The 21,805-nt window shown below is 42.7% G+C and overlaps 1 protein-coding gene across 1 annotated transcript; it reads right to left on the reverse strand.

Annotated features, from left to right (window-relative positions):
• Positions 1 to 7,532: 7,532 nt before the first annotated feature.
• LOC103646226 (probable inactive beta-glucosidase 14) lies at positions 7,533 to 19,941 on the reverse strand. Its single transcript, XM_008670955.4, has 13 exons — positions 19,807 to 19,941; positions 17,499 to 17,565; positions 12,521 to 12,579; positions 12,362 to 12,437; positions 12,147 to 12,221; positions 11,970 to 12,057; positions 11,640 to 11,892; positions 11,414 to 11,529; positions 11,058 to 11,307; positions 10,859 to 10,961; positions 10,585 to 10,693; positions 10,267 to 10,504; positions 7,533 to 7,734 (listed from the first exon to the last, which is right to left on the reverse strand). Exons 1-12 carry the CDS (start codon positions 19,921 to 19,923, stop codon positions 10,288 to 10,290), a joined length of 1,530 nt encoding a protein of 509 aa, XP_008669177.1. The 5' UTR covers positions 19,924 to 19,941; the 3' UTR covers positions 7,533 to 7,734; positions 10,267 to 10,287.
• Positions 19,942 to 21,805: the final 1,864 nt, after the last annotated feature.

The raw sequence follows: 21,805 nt of genomic DNA on the forward strand, positions 1-21,805 counted from the left end.
GCGCCCGCGCTGGCGGTCTTGCGGAAAGGCCCTCGGCTTAATGACTAAACAGAAATAGGTCCATTCACTATTGAGGTGAGTCTCTGACGGTTTACAAAAAAGACCTCCACGTTCTATACTTTCGCAGAGCAAAGTCCACGACGAGGAACAGTCCTCGCCGCACTCCGGCGAGCCTATTCCGGTCAGATGACGCCACGGCTGGAGCTCCCAAGCGACAGGGACACAATTAGATCTACCCCGATCATTTCCCCTCCATCAATTTCACCTGGGGGACACTGAATCAATCAGTTCACGGTGACCGAGCAGATGGACAGGAGGATGAACATGTTCCGATCAAACAGCGACGGGGATGGCCAAATTGAGGCTGGGTAAAGGTTCACGGGTTCACCAGGGTCCATGGACATACTTTGGTTTGGGCAGAACAAGACCCAAAGAGCGGGTCGACGGTGAGGGGGGGTCACGGCGGTGTTTGACAGCGCACGGGTGCGTTCCGGTGATGGGCTTCGGCCAAACTCCAAATTGCCGCATCAAGGAGCAATAGGAGATCAAAGACTAACTAAAACAGGGAGTAATTTGATAATTACTGACCAGAGGAACGCTGGCCACGAAGGAGTTCTTCACGGCGGAGCAAGAACAGAGGAGAAGGAGATTTGGGGACTGCGTTAGTTATGCGGCGTACTCGATTCGAGTGCTCAGTTGTTGAGGTGCGGGATGTGATGAAGCAGCGGAGTCCGGGCTCAATTTATAGTCCGCCGACCGAAGTTGGAGAAGAAGTGCGTATTCCCGGTCGTGCTGGCGAGCTCACCGCGTAGCAGATTCCGGTGATGGCACGACGGCCGTCGATTAACCGGGGCCTGCCACCTCAGTGATTCTCTGCCACGTTGCCAAGGATATTTACCACGGCCATCGACCCATCCCGACCGTCGTGGCATCCTTATCGCCGGCGAGGTCCAGGTCCTTATCCACGGCGCAATATTTCTGAAGACCGATGAACAGTGCGCCTTGATTCAGTAAAAAGCTTATCTGACCGCCCATCTTCGGATCAAAACAGCTCCAATTTTCATATGGTACCAAGACTTAATATTTGCAGCAACATTGTAGAGCTACAAACCAGCTACACTTCGTCTATAGGGATTGAACTCAGTTGAGCACTAAATCAAGGTTGAATCCTAGGCCAAAGATGGCTCTGTTACACTGTAAGCCTGAAGTTCAGAGTTTAATCAGTCTTACAGCCAAACTTTAGGCTTAATTATCTCCAAAATCTTCTCATTAACTATGCTTACACTCTTAAGCAAAGTTGTTCTCCTTTGTTTGGTCTACAAGTTTGATGTGGTGACCTAGGGTAAAAACCCTAGAATTTGAAAGATACAAGGGCTCAAAGTTGAAGCAATCACACTTAATTTCAGACTTCATCAAATGAGTCAAGTGTGGCTCCTTTGCACTTAAGTCCAAATCTCAAATTTTGGATTGCAAACCCTCATGATTGGGAACCATATGACTTAATATGCTTTAGCATAGTAGCTTTCACACTTTAGTCCAAATGTGCACTGTTTTTGCACATAGGCCCGTAGGTTTTAGTTTTAGGGTTTTCCAGGGTTCCAATTAGGGTTTTTGTACCTTAGGGGTATAAAGGTGATTCAAGTTCATTTTTGGGAACATTTTATACTATTTCCCTTAAAGCTTTTAGGTTTTCTCAACTTGGGTTATGTTTTACCCCTTTAATCCCTATTTAGGGTTAAGTTCCCTATCCAGGGTTCTATTTGCAAAATGTTATAACAATACAACTTGTTTGAAATTTTTACCTAGTGAATGCACTCTAGGTGTGTCAAACATATGCAATGCCAATGCTTATGATGCCATGCTCAAGTTTTAGTTATAGTAACACCAGGGGTGTTACATCCTTCCCCCCATAAAAGAATCTCGTCCCGAGATTAAAAGTCCTAGGGTAAGTAATGGAAAAGGAAATGTGTCACATTTTTATTCCCTTATTTCTGGTACAAGGCAGGGGTGGTTTGGGAATTACTCCTTTATTACAACAGCTATACAGGCTTTGCAAATTACAAGAGGCTAAAAAGCCTAGGAAATTCTTATCTAAAAAGTCTTGAGTTTCCCATGTAGCCTCTTCTTCGGAATGTTGGTTCCACTGTATCTTGTAAAACTTGAGAGTTTTTCTTCAGGTAACCCTGTCCCTTTGATCCAAGACTCGAATAGGGTGCTCAGAATATGTCAAGTCTGGTTCAAGGACTACATCTGCTACTTCAACGGTTCGATTGGGAATCCCGAAGACACTTCTTCAATTGTGATACATGGAACACATTATGCACAGCAGACAAGGTCTCGGGTAGTTGGAGTCGATATGCCACTGGTCCACATTGCTCAAGTATAGGGAATGGACCAATATACCGAGGTGCAAGCTTTCCCTTAATCCCGAAACGCGATACACCCTTCATTGGTGAAACTTTCAAGTAGACATAATCTCCTACGAGAAAGCATAAGGGTTGTCGTCGTTGGTCTGCATAACTCTTTTGACGAGTTTGGGCTTTCTTCATATTATGTATTATTTTCTGAACGTTGTCTTCAGTTTCTTTTACCAGGTCAGGCCTGAAGAAGTACCTTTCACCTGGTTCAGACCAATTTAGCGGAGTACGACATCGTCGTCCATATAGTGCTTCGAAAGGTGCCATCTTGATGCGTTCTTGATAGCTATTATTATATGAAAACTCCGCTAAGGGAAAACATTCATCCCATTTTTGTGAGAAGTCTAGAACACATGCCCGCAGCATATCTTCGAGTATTTGATTGACTCTCTCAGTCTTTCCACTTGTTTGAGGGTGATATACCGAACTGTGGAGCAATTTAGTACCCAGGGATTTATGAAGTTCTTCCCAGAATTTGGATACGAATTGAGATCCATGATCCGACACTATAGTCTTTGGAATACCATGCAAACTGAGAATACGGGCAATGTACAATGCTGCATAAGTAAGTACCGGGTAACATGCCTTGACCGGCAGCAAGTGAGCAATTTTCGTGAGCCGATCAATAATAACCCAGATAGAATCATACCCTTTTGTAGTCCTGAGTAATCCCACAATGAAGTCCATACTAATATCTTCCCATTTCCATGCTGGGATAGGTAAAGATTGTAATGGACCAGCAGTTTTCATGTATATGGCCTTGACACGTTTACAAGTGTCACATCTAGCCACATAGCGTGCAATTTCAATTTGCATCTTTGCCCACCAGAAGAACACATAAGGTTCCATGTGTGCAATTTGCCTCTTCTGATGACCCTGTACTTATCTGAGTCTGTTGGGTGGCAATTATGCAACTTTACCCAAATAGAATCAGATGCACCATCTTGGGTAAAACACACAGAAAGAGGTTTACCAATAAGTGGTTGCAGTAAGTTCATAGTACACGAGACGGGTGTGAATGTCGAATAACATCAAAGATAACTCGTGTTAGCCAAGGAATCCAAGCCCACGGAAGGTGGTATAGATTTAGGAAAAATCACCAGCGGAGGGATCTGTAAATAAGGACTTTGCAACCAGTCCATTTTGCAATTTGGATCACTAAATTTGGAGTTCATATGAAAAGTTTTGAAATAAACAAGTTTGGAAATTCAAAATATGAAATTAGGGCAATTTCTGTGAATATTTAAAAGTCCAGGGCTAAATCTGCAAGATTACAGGGGCCTGCGCGCGTAAACCAGGGACGGCGGGTTGATTTCCAATAAACCGAGGGTCTGTTTAAGAAAACTACCGCGCGAAGGGGTATCAGGTGAATCTAACCGTCAGATCTAAAACCAACGACTGAGATTAGATCTGCGGCCGAGGGCGTGCACGCACGCGAGCGGGTGAGCGCTGACAGGCGGGCCAGGGAGTGTCAGCGACAGAGGGGGAGAGCGCGCTGACTGAGCGGGCCCAACACCAGAGGGTTTGGGCGCTAACAGGCGGGCCAAGGCGTAGGGCGCGCGTGCGCGAAGCGGTACCTGCGGTCCAGGCCGTGCGATCAGGATTGGACGGAGGGGATCAGAGGCAGGCCAAGTGCGCAGGGCGCGCGTGTGCGAAGCGGTACCCGCAGTCTGGGCCGTGCGATCAGGATCGGACGGAGGGGATTAGACCGGGGAGGGGTGAACGGCTGCGGGCGGTGCTGCTCCTCTCCGCGGCGGTGAGGTTGCCGGAGTTGAGGCAGGCGTGAGGTAGGGGGTTCCGGGGTCGCCGGAGTTGAGCAAAGAGGAAGAGGGCACCACGGCGAACTCAATGGCGGGGAAGGGGCCATGAATCCACGGGCAGAGAGGGGAGAATGGCGGTGAGAAAGCCTCGGGCGGGTCGGAGTAACTCTGGTGAGCCATTCCGGCCACGGGGAGGGGACTTAAGGCGCACTAAGGCCTTGGCTAACTTCAGTAGAGGCAGGGGTGACACAGGGACCTACTCCGGGGAACTAGACCAGGCTAAATCGGCCAGCCACCGTGCGAGCATGGTGGACCGCCGCGGCCGAGCACCGGCGAAGGTGAAATTGGCCAAACACAGGGCGCAACAGGGGAAATTGGGCACGGGGACGGGTGTCTCACCTTGGGGTGGAGCTCGAGGAGGCTTGGAGCGGTCTCCGGTGAGCTGGATGGCCAGGAACGCGGGCGCGGGTCTCCGGCGGCGGCTGGCGGCGTGGGCAGAGCGCGAGAGAGGGTGAAGTTGAGTGAAATGAGGCGAGGGGTGTGCGCGGGGCACTGGCGGGGCTCTAAGAAGGGAGCTGGGCGAGTGGGCGGGCGTCGTGGCCGAGAAATTCGGCGACGTGCGCGAGTGCGCACGCGCCGGTCCACGGCGAACGCGGAGGGGGCAGAACTGACAGGGCAGGCCCACGGCGTAGAGAGAGAAGACAGGGGCGCGCGGGGCAACGGCTCGACGACTGGTGATCCGGGCCCGCGAGACAGAGAGAGAGGGAGCGCGCGGGTGAAGGAAACTGGTGCCAACAGATCGGTCCCACTGGGCAGTGAGCGAGAGGGGAGGGTGCACGCGAGGGAGAACTGTCGCTGACAGGCAGGGTCCGCCTGTCAGACGGCGTGGGCGCGCGGCCTGGCTGGGCTTAGTGGGCCGACAGGGCTGCTTTCTCTTTTTCTTTTTCTCTGGATTTTCTAATTCCTTTTCCATTTCTTTTTCTATAGAGTTTTCAAATCCAAATTCAAACTAGGTTTCAAATTCAAATAAATTCAAACTTGTGCAACACTTCAAAGAATATTTTAAGCTCAGCATGCTGCAACATGTCATGACTCATAAGGTTTTGGCAAAAATAAATAATTAATCTCCACTAGTTTAAGCTATTTCTAATCAAAAGGAAAAAGGGAGAAAGAATCTAGAGAGAGAAAGCCTAGAGTGAGAAAAGGAAGAGTAACACATGATTTTGGGTGATAATTAGAAAGAAATTTTATACCCCCAAAATCAGGGTGTTACAGGGGGCAGAGAACTCATGCTTGATTTCTTTCTCCTCAAGGTACTCTTCACTTGTATGTTCTTGAATTCCGATCCATTATAGCTTCTTATCTTCTTCACCTTTAGCCCAAACTCATTTTGAGCTCGCCTTAAGGAGAGCTTGAGGGTTCCTTAGGTTTTAGATTTATTCTGCAAAAAGAATATCCAAGTGAAGCGAGAATAGTCATCAACAATAACGGGACCACACTTACTTCCCTCGATGCTAAGATAAGCAATGGGCCCGAAGAGATCCATATGTAACAACTCCGGTGGTCTTGACATTGTCATTATATTTTTGCTCAGATGACTTGTTCCCGCCTATTTTCCTGTTTGACACGCTACACAAGGTATGTCTTTCTCAAAACAGACATCGGTTAGTCCTAGCACATGTTCTCCCTTTAGAAGTTTATGAAGGTTCTTCATCCCAACATGTGCTAGATCATGTTAGTCCTAGCAAGTAAACATGCATCTAGATCAGAATTCTCTTTAGTAAAATCAACCAAGTAAAGTTTGCCATCAGATACACCTTTAAATGTTAATGAACCATCACTTCTTCTAAAGACAGTTACATCAACATTTGTAAATAAGCAAGTATATCCCATATGACATAGTTGACTGACATAAAGCAAATTATAACCAAGCGATTCTACCAAAAAGCCATTAGAAATCGAGTGCTCGGTAGCAATCACTATTTTACCTACCCCTTTACCTTGCCTTGATTCCCATCTCCAAAGATGATCGTTTCATGGGAATCCTTATTCTTGACGTAGGACGTGAACATCTTCTTTCCCCCGTCATATGGGTCGTGCATCCACTATCAATGATCTAGCTTGAGCCCCTAGATGCATAAATATGCAATGAATTTAGGCTTGGGGTTTAGGTCCCCAACTTGTGTTGTGTCCTGTTAGGTTAGTTACATAAGGTTTTGGAACCCAAATGCAAGTATTACCCTTCTTGCATTCTGGTCCCACATTGGAAGCAACAATTCTATCATTTTTACAATAAAGCACATAGGATGCATCAAACGTGCGATAAAGCATAGAGGGACCATTAGATACATTCCTATCTTTACGTGCATGAGAAACTACGTGATATGCATGGTGCCTAGGTCTATTCGTACTATGAGAATATGAACCACTAGATGAAGAAATCATAGTGAGAGGAGTAAAAGCAGCATCATGACGCATAAACATGACAATCATTACAAGCATCAAGATGGACATCCTGAGAATTCTTAACATGAGTATAAATAAAGGCATGATTCTTCTTATCATGAAAAGAATGTGAGCTACTAGCCATACATGCTTTCTCTTTCGCCATAGTGAAGTTAGGAGCTTTATGGATCTTCTTGTTCTTGGTTCCCCCATGGAGGCCAAGTCCATCCTTAATGGAGTGATGTCTACAAATGGTGAAGGCATCCCTAGCAAACTTAACTTTTCTACCTCATTTTTGCAAGTTTAAGTTGATCATTTAAATGAGAAATTTCATCATTCAACTTAGCTGCACTTTACGATACTCTTCCAGACTCAAACTTCCTATGATAATGCTCATGACTTAAGCATGCTATGCACATCTTGCATCATTTCTGGTGTCATCTCTTCGCCTAGGGTAGGCTTTCCTACAACTATGTTCACAATCTCCCAAAGACTTGGATCCACATCGATTAGATGAGACTTCATCTTGTCGCCCCACTCGTCAAAGTTCAACTCATTAAGAGTTAGAAGCTTTCCAAGGGGCGTTGAAGAGAAGTTGGGCACAAAATTACGAGAATAATCAAACTGAACTCTAAGAAATCGTTACACTTGCTCTTGGATGATGACTCTATGATGACTCTATGGACAAGTGACACAACGATTTTTACGGTGGTTCGACCAATGCCTACTCCACGTTTTGGTGACCTCATTTGGTCAAAGGTTGCACTCAACCCCTCTCAAGTGATCCAAAGATCAAATTTGAGTGCCACAGATATCTTCCTTATACCAAAATCTCGTTGTGTGGAATATTGTCACACCCAGGTTTAAGGGACAAACCCGGGTGCGTCTCATCTGTGCGCCAAACAAGATCAACACATATAATGACTCGGTGTATAGAGGCGAATGTCACAATCTTTATTACATAATGAAATGTCTTACAAAATAACTGATAATAAATAAAGCGAACTAATATCATTACTATCCCATGGCGCCATCAAGCTGACTGGGAGACGACACCTAGACCTCGTCGAACTCCTCGTAGTAGTCTTCCTCCGGGGAAACCTTCTCTTCACCTGTGGCGGGAGTTTTATTACAAGAGTGAGCTCACAGATGTTCATCGCTCAGCAAGTATGGGGAATAATGTGCATGAGCTCACTTACGGTGGGGGCTCATGTATAGTGTCAGGCTGATCAACAAATAATGGTTAAGGCAAAGCATCACTTTTAATAAGTTGGTCAAATTTTTATTAGCAGTTACTAAGTATAAGTAAATACCATCACAATAAAAAAAATAAGAGATCATAATTAACAATAAAACCCAAAATGCGATGCATATGACAAATTAAGTTTAATTCCATAAGTTAATCATGCGAGAGTCCTGAGTCGATCTTGACCGCAAGCACGACTGATATACCAGTTTCACACTCTAGAGAGGTTGCGCATCTTTACCCACAAGACGTGTTCCCTTTGTTGCCTCAGGTTGATCGGACCCTTAAACACAGCCTAAGTGAGTAGGCTAGGGTACACTGTGAGGCCTTTACAAAGTTCCTCTAGAGGAGAGAACCCGCTACGGTTTCTGGGGCAAAAGCGGTATAGGAATCCCTCGTCCGAAAAGCTAAAAAGACAGTCCGACCCGAGGATCTCCCTGCACCTGCATCCTCCACCCCGCTTACCACTTTCGGGAAAGGATCAACTCACATTAGCTTTCCTAATTAGTCAGACAAGGGCGTCCCATTCCACCCTTGTGGTAGCATGGTTATCTCAAGTTAAGCACCATGTTCTAGTTAACACATAATCTTATCATGAACATTAAATAATCTAGGGATCATGGGAGGGGGAGTTGTTACGGAGATCCGATGCCCGCGCTCGCGTTGAAGAAGAGGCTGACCCTCCCCCGTATCCACCCGTCGGTGAGATAAGGCGATGAGTGTCGGGGGGGAGTTATGAATTTATAAATCAAAGAAGTTATGAATTTATGAAGTTTTAGAATTTAACTTCTATATTAAAATTCATTTTCTGGTTTATTTTATTAAACCTGAGTTCTTATTTGGATCGCGGGTACCATTATACCAAAGACCAGGGTTATTTCATAAATTCTCAGGACATAAATTAAATCCTTCCCTTCACGCATGGGACGACGGGTTGGTTTCAAAATTACTGAGGGGCTCTTATGTTAATAATAAAATGGTCGGCCAAAGGGGTACGTTTATTTCCCCGCCCTTGGATCTCAAACCTACGGCGCAAATTAGACGCAAGTCTACATGAATCGGTACGCAACCCGGGCGCTCGGATTGCCATCCGACGACCATAGTTTTATTAAACCCGAAAGATGCTCACCACCATTTGATCGCAGATCAATGACTACCATTTGATCGCAGATCAATGACTACCATTTGATCGCTGATCAATGCATTAAATACAGTGAAGATCTTTATTTTTCTGTAAGCCTGACTGTACATCACATGCTATTGAATTCTCTTATATATATGGTACATATAGGAGGAAGTAGTTCAAAGAGCCCAAAAGGGGACAAGGTCTCTAAGGGAATCTTCAACAACTGTTGTGATGACGACACATATGTCATCTCCCCCTTCTATTCCCACACAGAAAGAATAGTTCTAGCCTTCTTGGTGGCAGTGCGGAGTTATTTCTGCAAGTAGATGCAGTTGTTTCTGTAGCCAAAAAACTTTAGTTGGCTTTCACATGAGATATGTGCTAGTGAAAAATCTAGCATTTCAGTTAAAAATCTAATGTACAAATTTTCATATGAATGGCATGATATATAGTAGTTCATTTTAGTATCCTTAGGAAGAACCTTTGCATCTGGAGTGTTTGGGTATATGTAATATGTTATATGCCATTCTTAAGAAATACATGTTCAAAAATCTTGGTAACAATATAATATTAGTGTGCCTTGATTTACGCTATTTATTACATTTTATAACTTTGAATAAATACTTCATTGCAAAAGCTTTAGAGGAGATTTTTGAACGAATAGTTTAATCAACAAAATAATGAATTAATGTTTAATTTGTATCAAATGCCATATGCAGAGGTACAATTTCATCAAGGACTTCCATTCTTTTAGGGACAATATGCAAGTGTACTAGATTGCGCAGGCAATTTTTAATTACTTTGATGTGTGGATTCATGCTTACACTCTGCATCATTCTTGATTATGTCATATTGTCTCCCAAGTTTATTCCTATATGACACCGTATAATGCATTATTTAATGCAGATGACCACTAGTTATATGTGCAAGTTGTAGTTGATGAAGTGGCAATGCGGTTTCAGTCCTAGATAAGCTAAAATTTCACCAGAACCTAGACATGTAGATCAAGTGCAGGTAACTATATCATAAAAACGCAATTATCTTGTTATTGTTGTCATGTTATTGCTAGTTTGGGAATATATTTTGGGCTAGAAGGAGGATGGTCAGACTATGTACTCTGCTTCTTCCTTTTCAGCAAACTACCTTTAGAGGCATATTTGAGAAAAAAAAGGCTTAGAGTTTATGGCACTTGCATACATGGGCATGAGTAAATTGACCATGTAAAGTTGTAAACATCTTTAACAAATCATCGAGTTATGTAGAAACACGGACCTTGAGAATTCTGTATTTCTGTTAGGAAACCATATGCTCAAGTGATTCTTCAGAGGCTATCTCTATCTGTTCATATCCCTTGATAAACTTGTTGTACCATTTAGCGGACAATTTGGGTGTTCGCTTTAGTGACTTGAAATTCACATGGAAAAGTCCATACTTTATGGTGTAACCAGAGATCCATTCAAAGCTATCCATCAAAGACCAGACAAAATAACCTCTCACATCTGCTCCTTTCCTGCACAAAAGTAGTAAAGTTTTGGTATTACCTGGCTATAGAGCACTTTACATGAAAAGATAATTGAGGCATGCAACAACCTTATTGCAAAACTCAAGTAAGTGAGGTAGTCACGAATGTAATTTATCCTTTCAGTGTCATTAATTATTTCTTCTACTGTAGTGCTGATATTGGGTATTTGAGCATAACCTGAAAGACCAAAAAGGGAGACCAAAAGATACATACAAATAAAATTATGGTACCAGGGGACTACAAGTGTAATATCTATGAAGATGCATAGAAGTGAATCATTGTTCTGTACGAGGCATATATTACATAGCTAATATGTAGATTTTACCAAACCTAGTAACCCACCATTCTCTGTGATGTACAAAGGTATGTTATTATATCTCTCCTTTAAATACATGACCAATTTCTCCATAGAGCTTGGAACGACATAGGTGTTTGCATCCTGTGTCTGCAATATTAGTTTAGTTGTGTTAGCTTGTGTAGAATTAATTGGAAATAGGATTCTTGTTTAATAGAATAATGCAATATGTAGTGTCAATTTTACCAGTTTTCCAATGGGTATCCCATTTCGTTCTGTTGATTCAGAAACTAAAGCTTCAGATGTGTAGGGGTCAATATCACATAGAGAATATATGCAATCCTTGACATAGAATGTTTGGTAGTGATTTACTCCGATGAAGTCAATTTGGTTCTTCAATAGTTTCTCCTCTCCTGCTGTGAATTTCGGCAAGTTTGGGCCTAAGATTTGGCGCATTTGATGAGGATAGTCACCAAAGAACAAGGGATCCAAGAACCTGCTTCAGCATATATCATCAAGTGAGCATTCAATTGTGAAGACCAAAAAGTCAGTTCCAATAGTAAAATACTAGTATGATGGAAGGTTACTGGATCAACTAATACCATGGAGCTTCGAAAGACAGAGCTCGGCTTACTGCCAAGTGGTCCTCTGTGATATTCCTCAGTGGTTCATACCATCTCATATGTATTGTAATTCCAACTGAGCCACCTTGCTTGGACTAAGAAGGATGAATAACAAGAAAAACAACTTATACAACTTCCATGAGGATTTAAGAATAAGCACACGTTTAGTCCCCACTCCCTTTTGATCCAAATGTGTCTTTTGTACCTTGTAATTCTTTCTGTAGATGTTGTTCGTCTTTGCATGAGCTAATATCATGTTATGCGCTGCAATGTAGGGCTCAGTTGATGAATTCCCATAATCACATTTCCCATTTGGCTCAGAACAGCGGTTGGGGGGAAATCCCCCGATGAAGTATTCGAGCTTTGCCAAAAGATTTGGCTCATTGAATGTGACCCAGTGCTTTACTCGGTCACCAAACATCTTGAAGCAAAGCTCAGCAAAGTAGGTGAAGTCCTCCCTAGACAGAAATGTAGAAACAACCACACATGAACTTATTGCATCTTTGTAGATAAAGCTATAAAATAGGTGGCTTACTGAATCTCTGGGTTCAACCATGAGTTGTATCTTTCTTGGAGTTCCTCGGGTATGTCATAGTGGTTGATCGTCACCAATGGTTGTATCCCTGCTCCAAGCATATCAAATGTCGGGCCTAGATGAGAGATACTGAACTAATAGTCTTGCCCACATAATAACAGAACAAAGAATGCATACCTTTTTCCAGCAGTCCATTGATGAGGTTATTGTAGAATTTAATGCCTGCCTGATTAATACCTCCAAAGCGACCCTCTGACCAGGGATATTTGAAAGGTATAAGCATATAATTTAAGTTAAAAGATGATACTACAAAAGGATGTTGTTGAGTTGGGAGATGAGCCAGAAGGCATTGACCATTGGTGTAACTCATGAGATTCTGAGAATGAGCTCACTTGGAAGAATTCTCGACCAGGACAATGAGAATTTGTAGGAGGTGAGGCCAATCGAATGCATCATTTCAATGTCGTCCTGTCAATGCTGACTTTGAGTGAGATTTTAGTTTCTAGAGGGAATTGACGACAAAATGTCCTTTTGTTTTTTGTGATGCTTACCTTGTATCGATGATAATGGTCAGTGGCCATGTCGCCATTGCTTCCATCATCAATATTTCCTGATTGTGTTAATAGCCAAGATAAAGACAGGCAACAAAATCAAGCATGTCCGTGATTTTCAAAAAGCACATGTTTGTAGTGTACGGATGGTAGTCACACTACCACATCTATCCACGGACTTCACCCCCACTTTATGTGGATTTTGGTGTCAAATTCTAGTCGTACTCGTATATCTATAACCGAGTCAACCCGTGAAATGATGGATTAGGATTGGGTGTGAATTTTTAGCTGTTGGTGTCCAATGGGTCGGGCATTAGGGTGCGTTTGGTTTACCTATGAGCTTTGAAAAAACTATTGTGAGTTGTTTGCTGAAAAAAGTTATTTTGAGAAAAAACTGAAAGTCATTTGATTCAAATTCCTGTGAGTTGTCCACTGTAAACAAATTTTATATTATTTATATGCACTCTGTTTAACTATATCTCTTAATCCATATATCTAATTAAAAACTAATTTCACATTTGTGTTTCTAATTTTTTTACAAATAAATAATTTTTAATTCCATTCCTAATAAATTTGTATTAAATTTTTTATTTTAAATATTATAACACTTAGTCATTTTAATCCTATTTTAGTTTCAATTTATTGTGCCTGTTTATTTATATGACGAACTTCGATAAGCAACAAAAGAAGGGTCCAAGCTGCTTTCAAATTTGTACTATAGAAAAGTTTATTTTTTAAAGTAGCTGCGAAAAAATTGAACCCCTTTAGTTTAGTTTTGGTTCAAAAGCAGAATCAAACACACCCTTAGAATGCTAACTTCAAGTCCTTTTCACACATGATTTTCATTTAGACCAATGGAATCTTAGGACACTACTTAGCGTCACTCTTTTGAAATGTATATTGATATTGCATTATGTATTGTATGCTTCTAAATAATTATACATGTTTTCCTTTCTAGTTATTATCTTTTAACTATTTGCAATTGTCGATCATCCCATGGGTGTCTACATTAGTACTATAGGTGTAGATGTAGCTTGATGTGCCGCCTGTTAATATAGGTAGATGTTTGGTCCACACTCATTGCCATAAACTACACCAGCCCATTGCCATCTCTATTGTAACGGGAGTGACTTTGGTTGGGTTTTCAGGATTTCAGCACAAAATGGTCCTAGTTGGGTTGGCTCCACTTACCATGGATCGAATTACAGTTACCGGTACACTACTAGACTTGGGTCCCATTTGGACAGCTTCTTGTTGCCTCCCAAATCATGACCGAAGCCCAAGTGAAGCCACGTTCTCAGCATCCGGCCCATCTCAGCCCAAGATGACTTCGTGTTCGTCTTCTTCCTCGTTTGCAGCCGTCCCTGCACGTACGGTGCGGCGCCCGGCCGGAGGTGGCCAGCACGGCGCGGTGACAAAACGCATGGTTGGTAGGCATGGGTCATGACTACGCACGCGGTGAGCGGGGCCGCAAGCGCGGGATCCAGCACAACTGCACATGCGGGCGTCCCAGACGAGAGTTCCCTTGTGTGCTGCTGGCGCGGGCCTAGTGCATGCTGCGGTGGTGCCACTGCCGGTTCGAGCGACGGCCGAGGCTAGAGCCCGTCGTGGCTACGCAGCAACTCGTGGCTGCGGTGGTCGTGAGTATTGCAAACGGCCAACCGGCGGTGCAGGGAGTGCATGCTGAGCGGTTGGGTGTTGCTGGACAACGCTGTCGAGTAGGCCGACTTCAGAGGATGCATAACATGCATTCATTAGCCCCTCCCGGCTCCCAATTCTAGCTAACAGATACAGAAGATGCATTCATTTGCCAAAAACAGAAAGATGACACAATGTCCTCTTAAATAGAATAGTATATAGTCATTGTTAACACTATAATCCTGTGGAGCGGGGAGGAGTCGACGATAGCAGAGGTGACACGAGGAGAGGAGTTGACGACGGAGATGGTGGTGCGAGTGAGGGGGATTAGGCGGCAGGGACGCGAGGTGAGAAGGAAGGAGGAGGAGACTGGACAACAGGTCATGAGAGAAGGGGAGAATGAGATATGATTCAAATAATATTATTCATTAGATTTGAGTGAGTAAAAGAAAAAGAGTTATCCAGTGATCTGTATCGTTGGTTTTAACGGTGTGTTAAGTTTGGGATAAGTTGTTTGTGGATTTAGTGGAGGTTATAAGTATGGAGTGATTTAGTTGAGTAGGTTTTGTAAAATTTAAATTAGTGGATTATATATTGGTATAGATACGTGATACGTCTAGTTGACATGCAAAATTTCATGAGGGTAAAAATTAGGTTAGACTACTATATTACTGACATCAAGAACGTACAAAAAAGTATTTAGAATAAAACAATTGAAAGCACCAAGCGAAAATGATAAGATGGTGCTGCCCCTGCTGGCCAATTTCATTGTCTAAACTAGGCAGCCCAGTTTAAGAACCGGTTAAGGCCGTGTTTGGGTACACTTTTTACGGCCTCGCTTCGGAGACAAGCAGCGACTGAGAAAAGCAAGATTTTACCCGCGTCGCGACTCGCGAGAATCTAATTATCAGTACAAATGCAGCCAACGCACTGATTCACAATTCACTGAGGCTGCATTTGGGAGAAGCGAACGAAGCAAAATGCGTTTGGCACGATTATTCTCGATTCTCGCTTTTTTCCGTCCAGAAGCCAATTACAATCGTCTCCAAATATACCCTAAGACCTTGTTCGTTTGTGCCGGATTGGTGGGTGAGAACAATTCCTAGCCGGATTGTTTCTCTAATTTATATAAACTTTGATTAGCTGGAACGATTCCGGGTGCAATCCGACGTAAACGAACAAGCCCTAAGCCAGTTTGCCTGTTGTTTCTGAACCAAGTCGATTTTCAAATTGGTTTTGGATCTATTTTTTAGCATGGAAAACTTGTAGATCATGGACTATGATGAGACCAAAACCCTCTATATGAGAGGATTACGGCCGATTAAGGGCATGTTCGTTTCTACCGGAATGCACCAAGAAATTGTTCCTGTTAATCAAAACTTATATAAATTAGAGAAACAATTTAGGTAGGAACAATTCCGGTTCTACATTCCATGTCTACCGAACGGGCCCTAAGGATACCCAACTGCCAGTCGTCAAAACATACATCACTTGATCCAATTAGAGCACTCCCAACGCTCCAGCTCATATGGTTTCCATAGAATTTATTAGACTACCATGTCAGCTTTTTGATGATGTGGCAAGAGATTTATTGTGAAAGAGAAGGAACCGGTTTCTCCCCTGAGAAACGAAGTCTACTCTCGCACCAAGACGCATGGAAACGACCAAAACAACGTTGAGCCCCGTCGGTGGTTTCCATACTCGTTTTCTTTCCCTTCCCCGTGAGAAACGAAGTCTGCTTTTTCTGTGAAGTCATTAAGAGTCTGTTTGGTTGCCTGTATCTGCGCATGCTTGCATCACAGGATGCGGGTAGCTGCTGTTTGGTTGCTGTGAGCCAGACTATGCGCGTGCGAGCTCTGTGTTTGGTTGCCTGCATGTAGATTTGGATCCAGGCTCGCACGATCCTTAAAGCACCCTGGGCCAGGCTCACCAGATACGAGCAGATTGGTCGCATCTCCAGAGTCAGGCTCCAGTGATCCTGGCTCACACAGCCAGGTTGGCGAGAGAAACCAACCAAATGGATCCTAAATGTGTTCTCTGCATAGAAACTGCTTTAAACCATTTGCATTGAGAGATTAGTTTTTATAAGTGGTTCCTTGACTAGGTGGCAGCTATGGAAACCACTGAGCAGTTTCTGGGTTGGGAGTCTTCTTAGGGCGTGATTGGTTGCTCGAATACACTACGGTCTGGCTGGGGACTAGAACCAGGCCAAGGCCACCCAGATTATGTGCATGCAGGTAGTGATGTTTGGTTTGCATGGTTTAGTTGGCCATGTTGTATTGAGCTGGTCATTGGTTAGCTGATATGAACGACCTTGCATGTGTGTGCACAAGCGGAGAAAAAAATAGCCCGTGCGCGCGGCATTGTGCCAGCCAGGCGGCCAGGATGATGTGCTGTTGCAGCCCAACCAATCAACCCCTTACCTACTTTATATTTATCTTACCGTTTCTCACATCTTTCGATGAGATTTAGCGACGCTATATGCACGTATTCAGTGTTCTTTCGATGAGATTTAGTAGTGTTTGGTTGAGAAGCCAAGTAGAACGGAGCCGTTCCATTCCTGATTCTAGGAACGGAGCCGCTCTGTTCTGTGTTTGGTAATCTGGAACGGAGCGGTTCTGTTTTTTGTTTGGTTGCAGAGTGAGCGGAACGGAGCGTGACTGTGAGAGCGGGATTGGAACGGAGCGGCTCCGTCCCATTGATTTTTTGGAGCGGAATGATTCCGGATCTGAGGAGAATATTCGCTAATTGGAGTCATTCCGTTCTAGTTACTTTGTAACCAAACAACAACAAAACTGGGACAGAACGGTTCCGTTCTACTTGGCTCTTCAACCAAACGCTACCTAAGTTCTTTCTCAATGTATCTTTCTAAGAGGTGTCCAAAAGTCTAATAGTAGATGAATAGATGAATATACGCCTGCCGACACCTCGTTTCATTGATCTGCTACATTCTTGGTGCGATCAATGTTGTTTGCAACCACGGGCTGGCTTACTATCCATGGGTGGTATGTGACCTAAATCGACATCAACATAAGTCCAAATAATTTTAACAAAAGACACTAAAAATATCTCCAAGAATATCCTTAACTATAATAGTAGCTACTTGCACTCAAGGCGGCCAAAATTAGATTATTTCCTTATTAGGCCTTGTTCGGTTAATCCCGTTAACCATGGATTGGATGGGATTGGAAAAAATTAAGAAAGAGTTTGACTTGATTGGGATTTAAACCCACCCAATCTCACTCAATCCATGTGGATTGGAAGCTAACCGAACAAGCCCTTATTGAGTTGCTTAGATGGCTTAGATCACCGTATGCGTGACTGAGACCTTTGGAAGCACCTTTAATATGGGTGAAGACATCCCAATTGCTCAGGCCCTTGTTGTCTTCTAGGTAAGCGCCTTCAATCTAAAATGAGATAGTCATAAGAAGGAATTAAATGGAAAGCAGTAGAGGATAAAGTATTCAACAAAGATACTATAGATGTGTTTGATTCAGCTTTTTGAACCAGATTTGCTACCAAAAGTCTGAAATCTCAACTAAATGGGCACAACAATAGAATAGGTTACTGAAAATCTATAAATTTATCTAGTTCAATTCAGAATCACTTTCTACACCAGATTTTCGAAATTTCTATCATCCATCTTTTTCTTTTAAAATCTATGGTGTTCAACTAGACATATTTTAGCTTCCCTAAAAACATCATTAGCTTTCCGAAAAAACATATTTTAGATCTTCGGATTTTATAGCTGAACCAAATCGACCCTAATACCATCAGGCACTGCTGGTCATAGGTATGACCAGATCAGCAAAACAAAAATTGAAAAAAAAAAGGTTTAGGGGGAGATCGAGCTACAGTTTTCATCGAGTAAATGAGTAAGGAAAGGAAAAACGTACGTAGAAGGACACAAAGCCATGGCAGAGCATCTGGCCGGTCTAAAGAACCGGCTTCTATCCACTTTGCGAATTATATCGAAAAAATGATGAGGACAAGCAGCTCAACCTAGTCTAAGGCTGTCTCCAACAAGGATCTGTAAAGCCTCCTTTCCCGTAAATATAGCGGATGAAGACGTTCTGCACGCGTCCAGCAACGACCGCTACACCACCCGCTAAAATATAGCGAGCCTACGTCAGCCGCTACATCTGGCGGATAAACGATCGTGCGCTATACACTGTTCATCACGTGTGTCACCGTCTTCCGCCCGTTCCCGCGCTTGAGCAAAAGCTACTGCAGCCGTCCATGGCTGATGCCAGACTGTACGTAGCGGCCAGCTGAAGCCAATGGTGAGCATCGCGGCTGTACTTTTTTTTTGTCATATTATCGAAATAGTTGAACGTATGCAATAATTCGTAAAATGCTAATAATCAATTTATTTGATCCGATAAAAAATGATGAAAATAATTTCTGTTAATATGGTTGCAAAGAATATGGAGGATAAGATATAGAGGATGAAATTTAGAGAACGTTGCTGGAGATGGAGAAGATATAGAGGATGAAATCTTTTAGAGTGTGCTGTAAAGGACAGAGAATATTCATTTAGGGGATGAAATTTAGAGGACGTTGCTGGAGACAGCCTAACCTATTTAGTTGCCTGTATGCACAACTTTAACATGTTTGTCTGCATATACAACGTTAGCATATTTTGGTTATATGGAAGCCTGAATCTATCTCTCCAGATACAACAAGTAGCTCACAATACGCATGCTTGGTTGTTGCGTAGTGATAGCTTGGTTCGTATATGTGGGGCCAGACTCTTTATGTGCAGGCTAGGTACGTGTATAAACTTGTGTTTGGTTGTCTGCATTAGTACATTCAAAACAAATATAGCTCGTGTTTGGTTATCTGCATCAGAACGTGTATTAGAAGAACGTGTATTAGAAAAAATGCACAAATAAATCTTCAAGTATTATACAACATGTGTGGTCTAGTTTTGTTCACAAAATACCAGAAACATAAATATAAAATCGGTTCCGTGATTAAATCTTTTAGTTAGAAATATAACAAAAAAAAACAAACCAAAAATGTTTTTGGTTTTGGGTGCATGAACATGAGGTTGTATGAGGCGTGCTTGCACGCGCGGGTGCGCAGCCAAGGAGTGTCTCTGTGGAGCCTAGCTCGCCTGTCTTTTCTGCATGTCGGGCGTATGTATTGGCTCATCCAACAACCAAACAAAATGTGCTTTAAAGTTTCGCGAATGCAGTTGCACGTTTTCAGCAGTGAACCAAACATGCGGAATCTGAATCGTCAGATACAAATTTCATTTAGGTGTCTGATGAGCCAAGTTCGTATGGTGGAGCACATATTTTCTAGCTTAATGAGGCTATATTAACATGTGATTAATGTATATTAAGCTATATTAGTGTATTTTAAAGTGGATTAAGATATTAAAGGTAAAGTTGGGACTATTAGAGCGTAGTGACATAATAAGTTAAATGCTATCAAACATAATTATCTCTTGGCAGCCAACCAAACAAGCATATATATAATATATAGCTTGTACCATGCATCTCGTAGCCTGCTCAGTTCAGCATGGAGTCTGATTCCCATATTCTATGCATGCTATAAACTATGCAAACAACATGCACGCGTGCGTTTAGAGCTAGATATAGCTTGTTGAGCTCGGCAACGGCTTCCGTACGGCCCCCTACCTGGTAAGACGACGAGCCGGCGCCGAAGAGGAAGGACGGCGGGAAGTCGCTGCGCCTGAGCCCAGTGACGGAGGAGTGGAGGAGGGAGAATAGGAGGAGGAGGAAGAGACGCGCCATGACGGCGGGCAGGCTGGGGCGTGATGATGGTTAGTCTGGTGCTGTGTATATATATATTCGGATCTGCAGATGTTGTGAAGAGGTAGGTAGACTGCGCGGACGGAGAGAGCAGACACCATCCTCCCAGCAAACTCGTGGAACAATCACGGATCTAGTTACGCATTTATGAAGTTTAGGAGTATACCCGAACTCAAAATATATACCTATCTCTCTACCTGATTGCTATTTCGCATACCTATCTCGAGCTAATAATTTGGGTAGCCCGCAGTACCCGTTCTACTCAAATTAGTGGAACCCTGAAAACATCACATCACACATCACGAGAGACGAGACACACTAGCAAAAATAATAAATTCTACAAATAGTAGCAATTTGCACTTGAAATATATTCCAACCAGCAGAGAGATGCCAAGTGAAGTATCCTGAATCAAAAGAGCAGATTTCTGTGCGTAACAATTGGACTTGTTTGCCAATTACTGAACTGACTGACAGGTCTAGTACACCCAGAAAGAATGCTTGCAAATGTAAAGTTGGACGGCTTGAAACCATCTTTTAGCACTTGCTGAAATAACTCTATAGCTTCATCTTCCCTATTGTTCTGCACAAAACCTGTAATTAGCGCATTTATTGGAACTAATGCTGCTTGCATCTACAACAATCAGAGAGACATCTAGACTTTAATTCTTAAAAAAATGTCCACCTCTATTATATTATATTGTCACACCTTGAAATTTCTAAATTTTAGGATGAGCATAGAAAGAAAAATTAATGCAATAATTTTTAAAATTTTACCCTGTCAAGTACGTGGACTCTAAATCGCAGCGACTGACGTGTAGAGCCCGCTCACCAAAGTCGTCTCCTATCTAGAATCCATAGACTCAATCATCATGATTTTTAGAAGGTCTAATGTGAGGACTCCAGAAGTACATATATACCAAAGATGTTATTAAAATAGGAGGGACAAGTTTAAGTCCTAAATAGATAGGGCAATATCTTGACATACAAGACACAAGACAGAGTTCGAAGCAGATAGGACATAATTCTAAGAAACACACACTTGTAATTCTAGAGAGTTAGATTCTTATAGGACTAGGTTACCAGATTAGATCTATCATGTGGCCTATCTGTATTCATCTTTGTAACAAACCACCTCCTTGGACTATAAATAGGAGGGGCGAGGGAGCTCCGAGAACACAAACCAGAATATATCAGATCAATAGCCACCAAAACACTAGACGTAGGGTGTTATATCAAGACGAAAGCCTGAACCACCCTAAATCTTGTGTCTCTTTTTTATTTTACCATCAATTATCGATCTCGCGACATACCTTGTAAAGTCACTATCAAGAAATCCTCGAGAGAGGGATTTGAAGCCCAACCTTCAGAAGAGTTTGAGCAGTAGGAGTTAGTTGTAGAAGGCAAGTTATGTTCTTGGTCACGTTGCTTTGACCTATATAATATTTAATATTATGTTCTCACATATGCATTGCATTGTTAGATTAACCTGAGGGACCTATTAAGGATGCCTAGCTTTGTTTCCCATATACCTTGTTTATACCTGGTTTTATTATTATTAGGTAGACATGCTAGTGCTCTACTTGGGTTATGGGATAAAATTATCATTTTGTTCATATGGATGTTGTTTTATTGGAAACTTAGATAATGTTTTGTTCACATAAATATGGTTATATTCATGTGAATGTTGTTTTGTTAATTGTTGGACAAGATCACTATATTGAATAAGAACATGGAGGGACAACCCGACAAAACAGTACAACCACAAGAACTATTATGGCTCTAGTTTTGGCCGATTAATAGGGAAGCTAGTATGTGAAAACCTTACCCGAAAGGGCTAAGAGGTGAGGTGTTGCTCAAGTTTAGG

The sequence above is a fragment of the Zea mays genome, chromosome 2 (assembly GCF_902167145.1).
Source record: "Zea mays cultivar B73 chromosome 2, Zm-B73-REFERENCE-NAM-5.0, whole genome shotgun sequence".
Taxonomy (NCBI): Eukaryota; Viridiplantae; Streptophyta; class Magnoliopsida; order Poales; family Poaceae; genus Zea; species Zea mays.

Bases quoted from the DNA above. Each gene is read 5' to 3' on its own strand.
- LOC103646226 (XM_008670955.4), bottom strand. From the start codon at position 19,923: ATGGCGCGTCTCTTCCTCCTCCTCCTATTCTCCCTCCTCCACTCCTCC. The intron at 12,222-12,361 runs GTGAGCTCATTC...ATCCCTGGTCAG, and splicing joins CTGGTCGAGAATTCTTCCAA to AGGGTCGCTTTGGAGGTATT. The intron at 11,308-11,413 runs GTATTAGTTGAT...ATGCTGAAGCAG, and splicing joins CTGTCTTTCGAAGCTCCATG to GTTCTTGGATCCCTTGTTCT.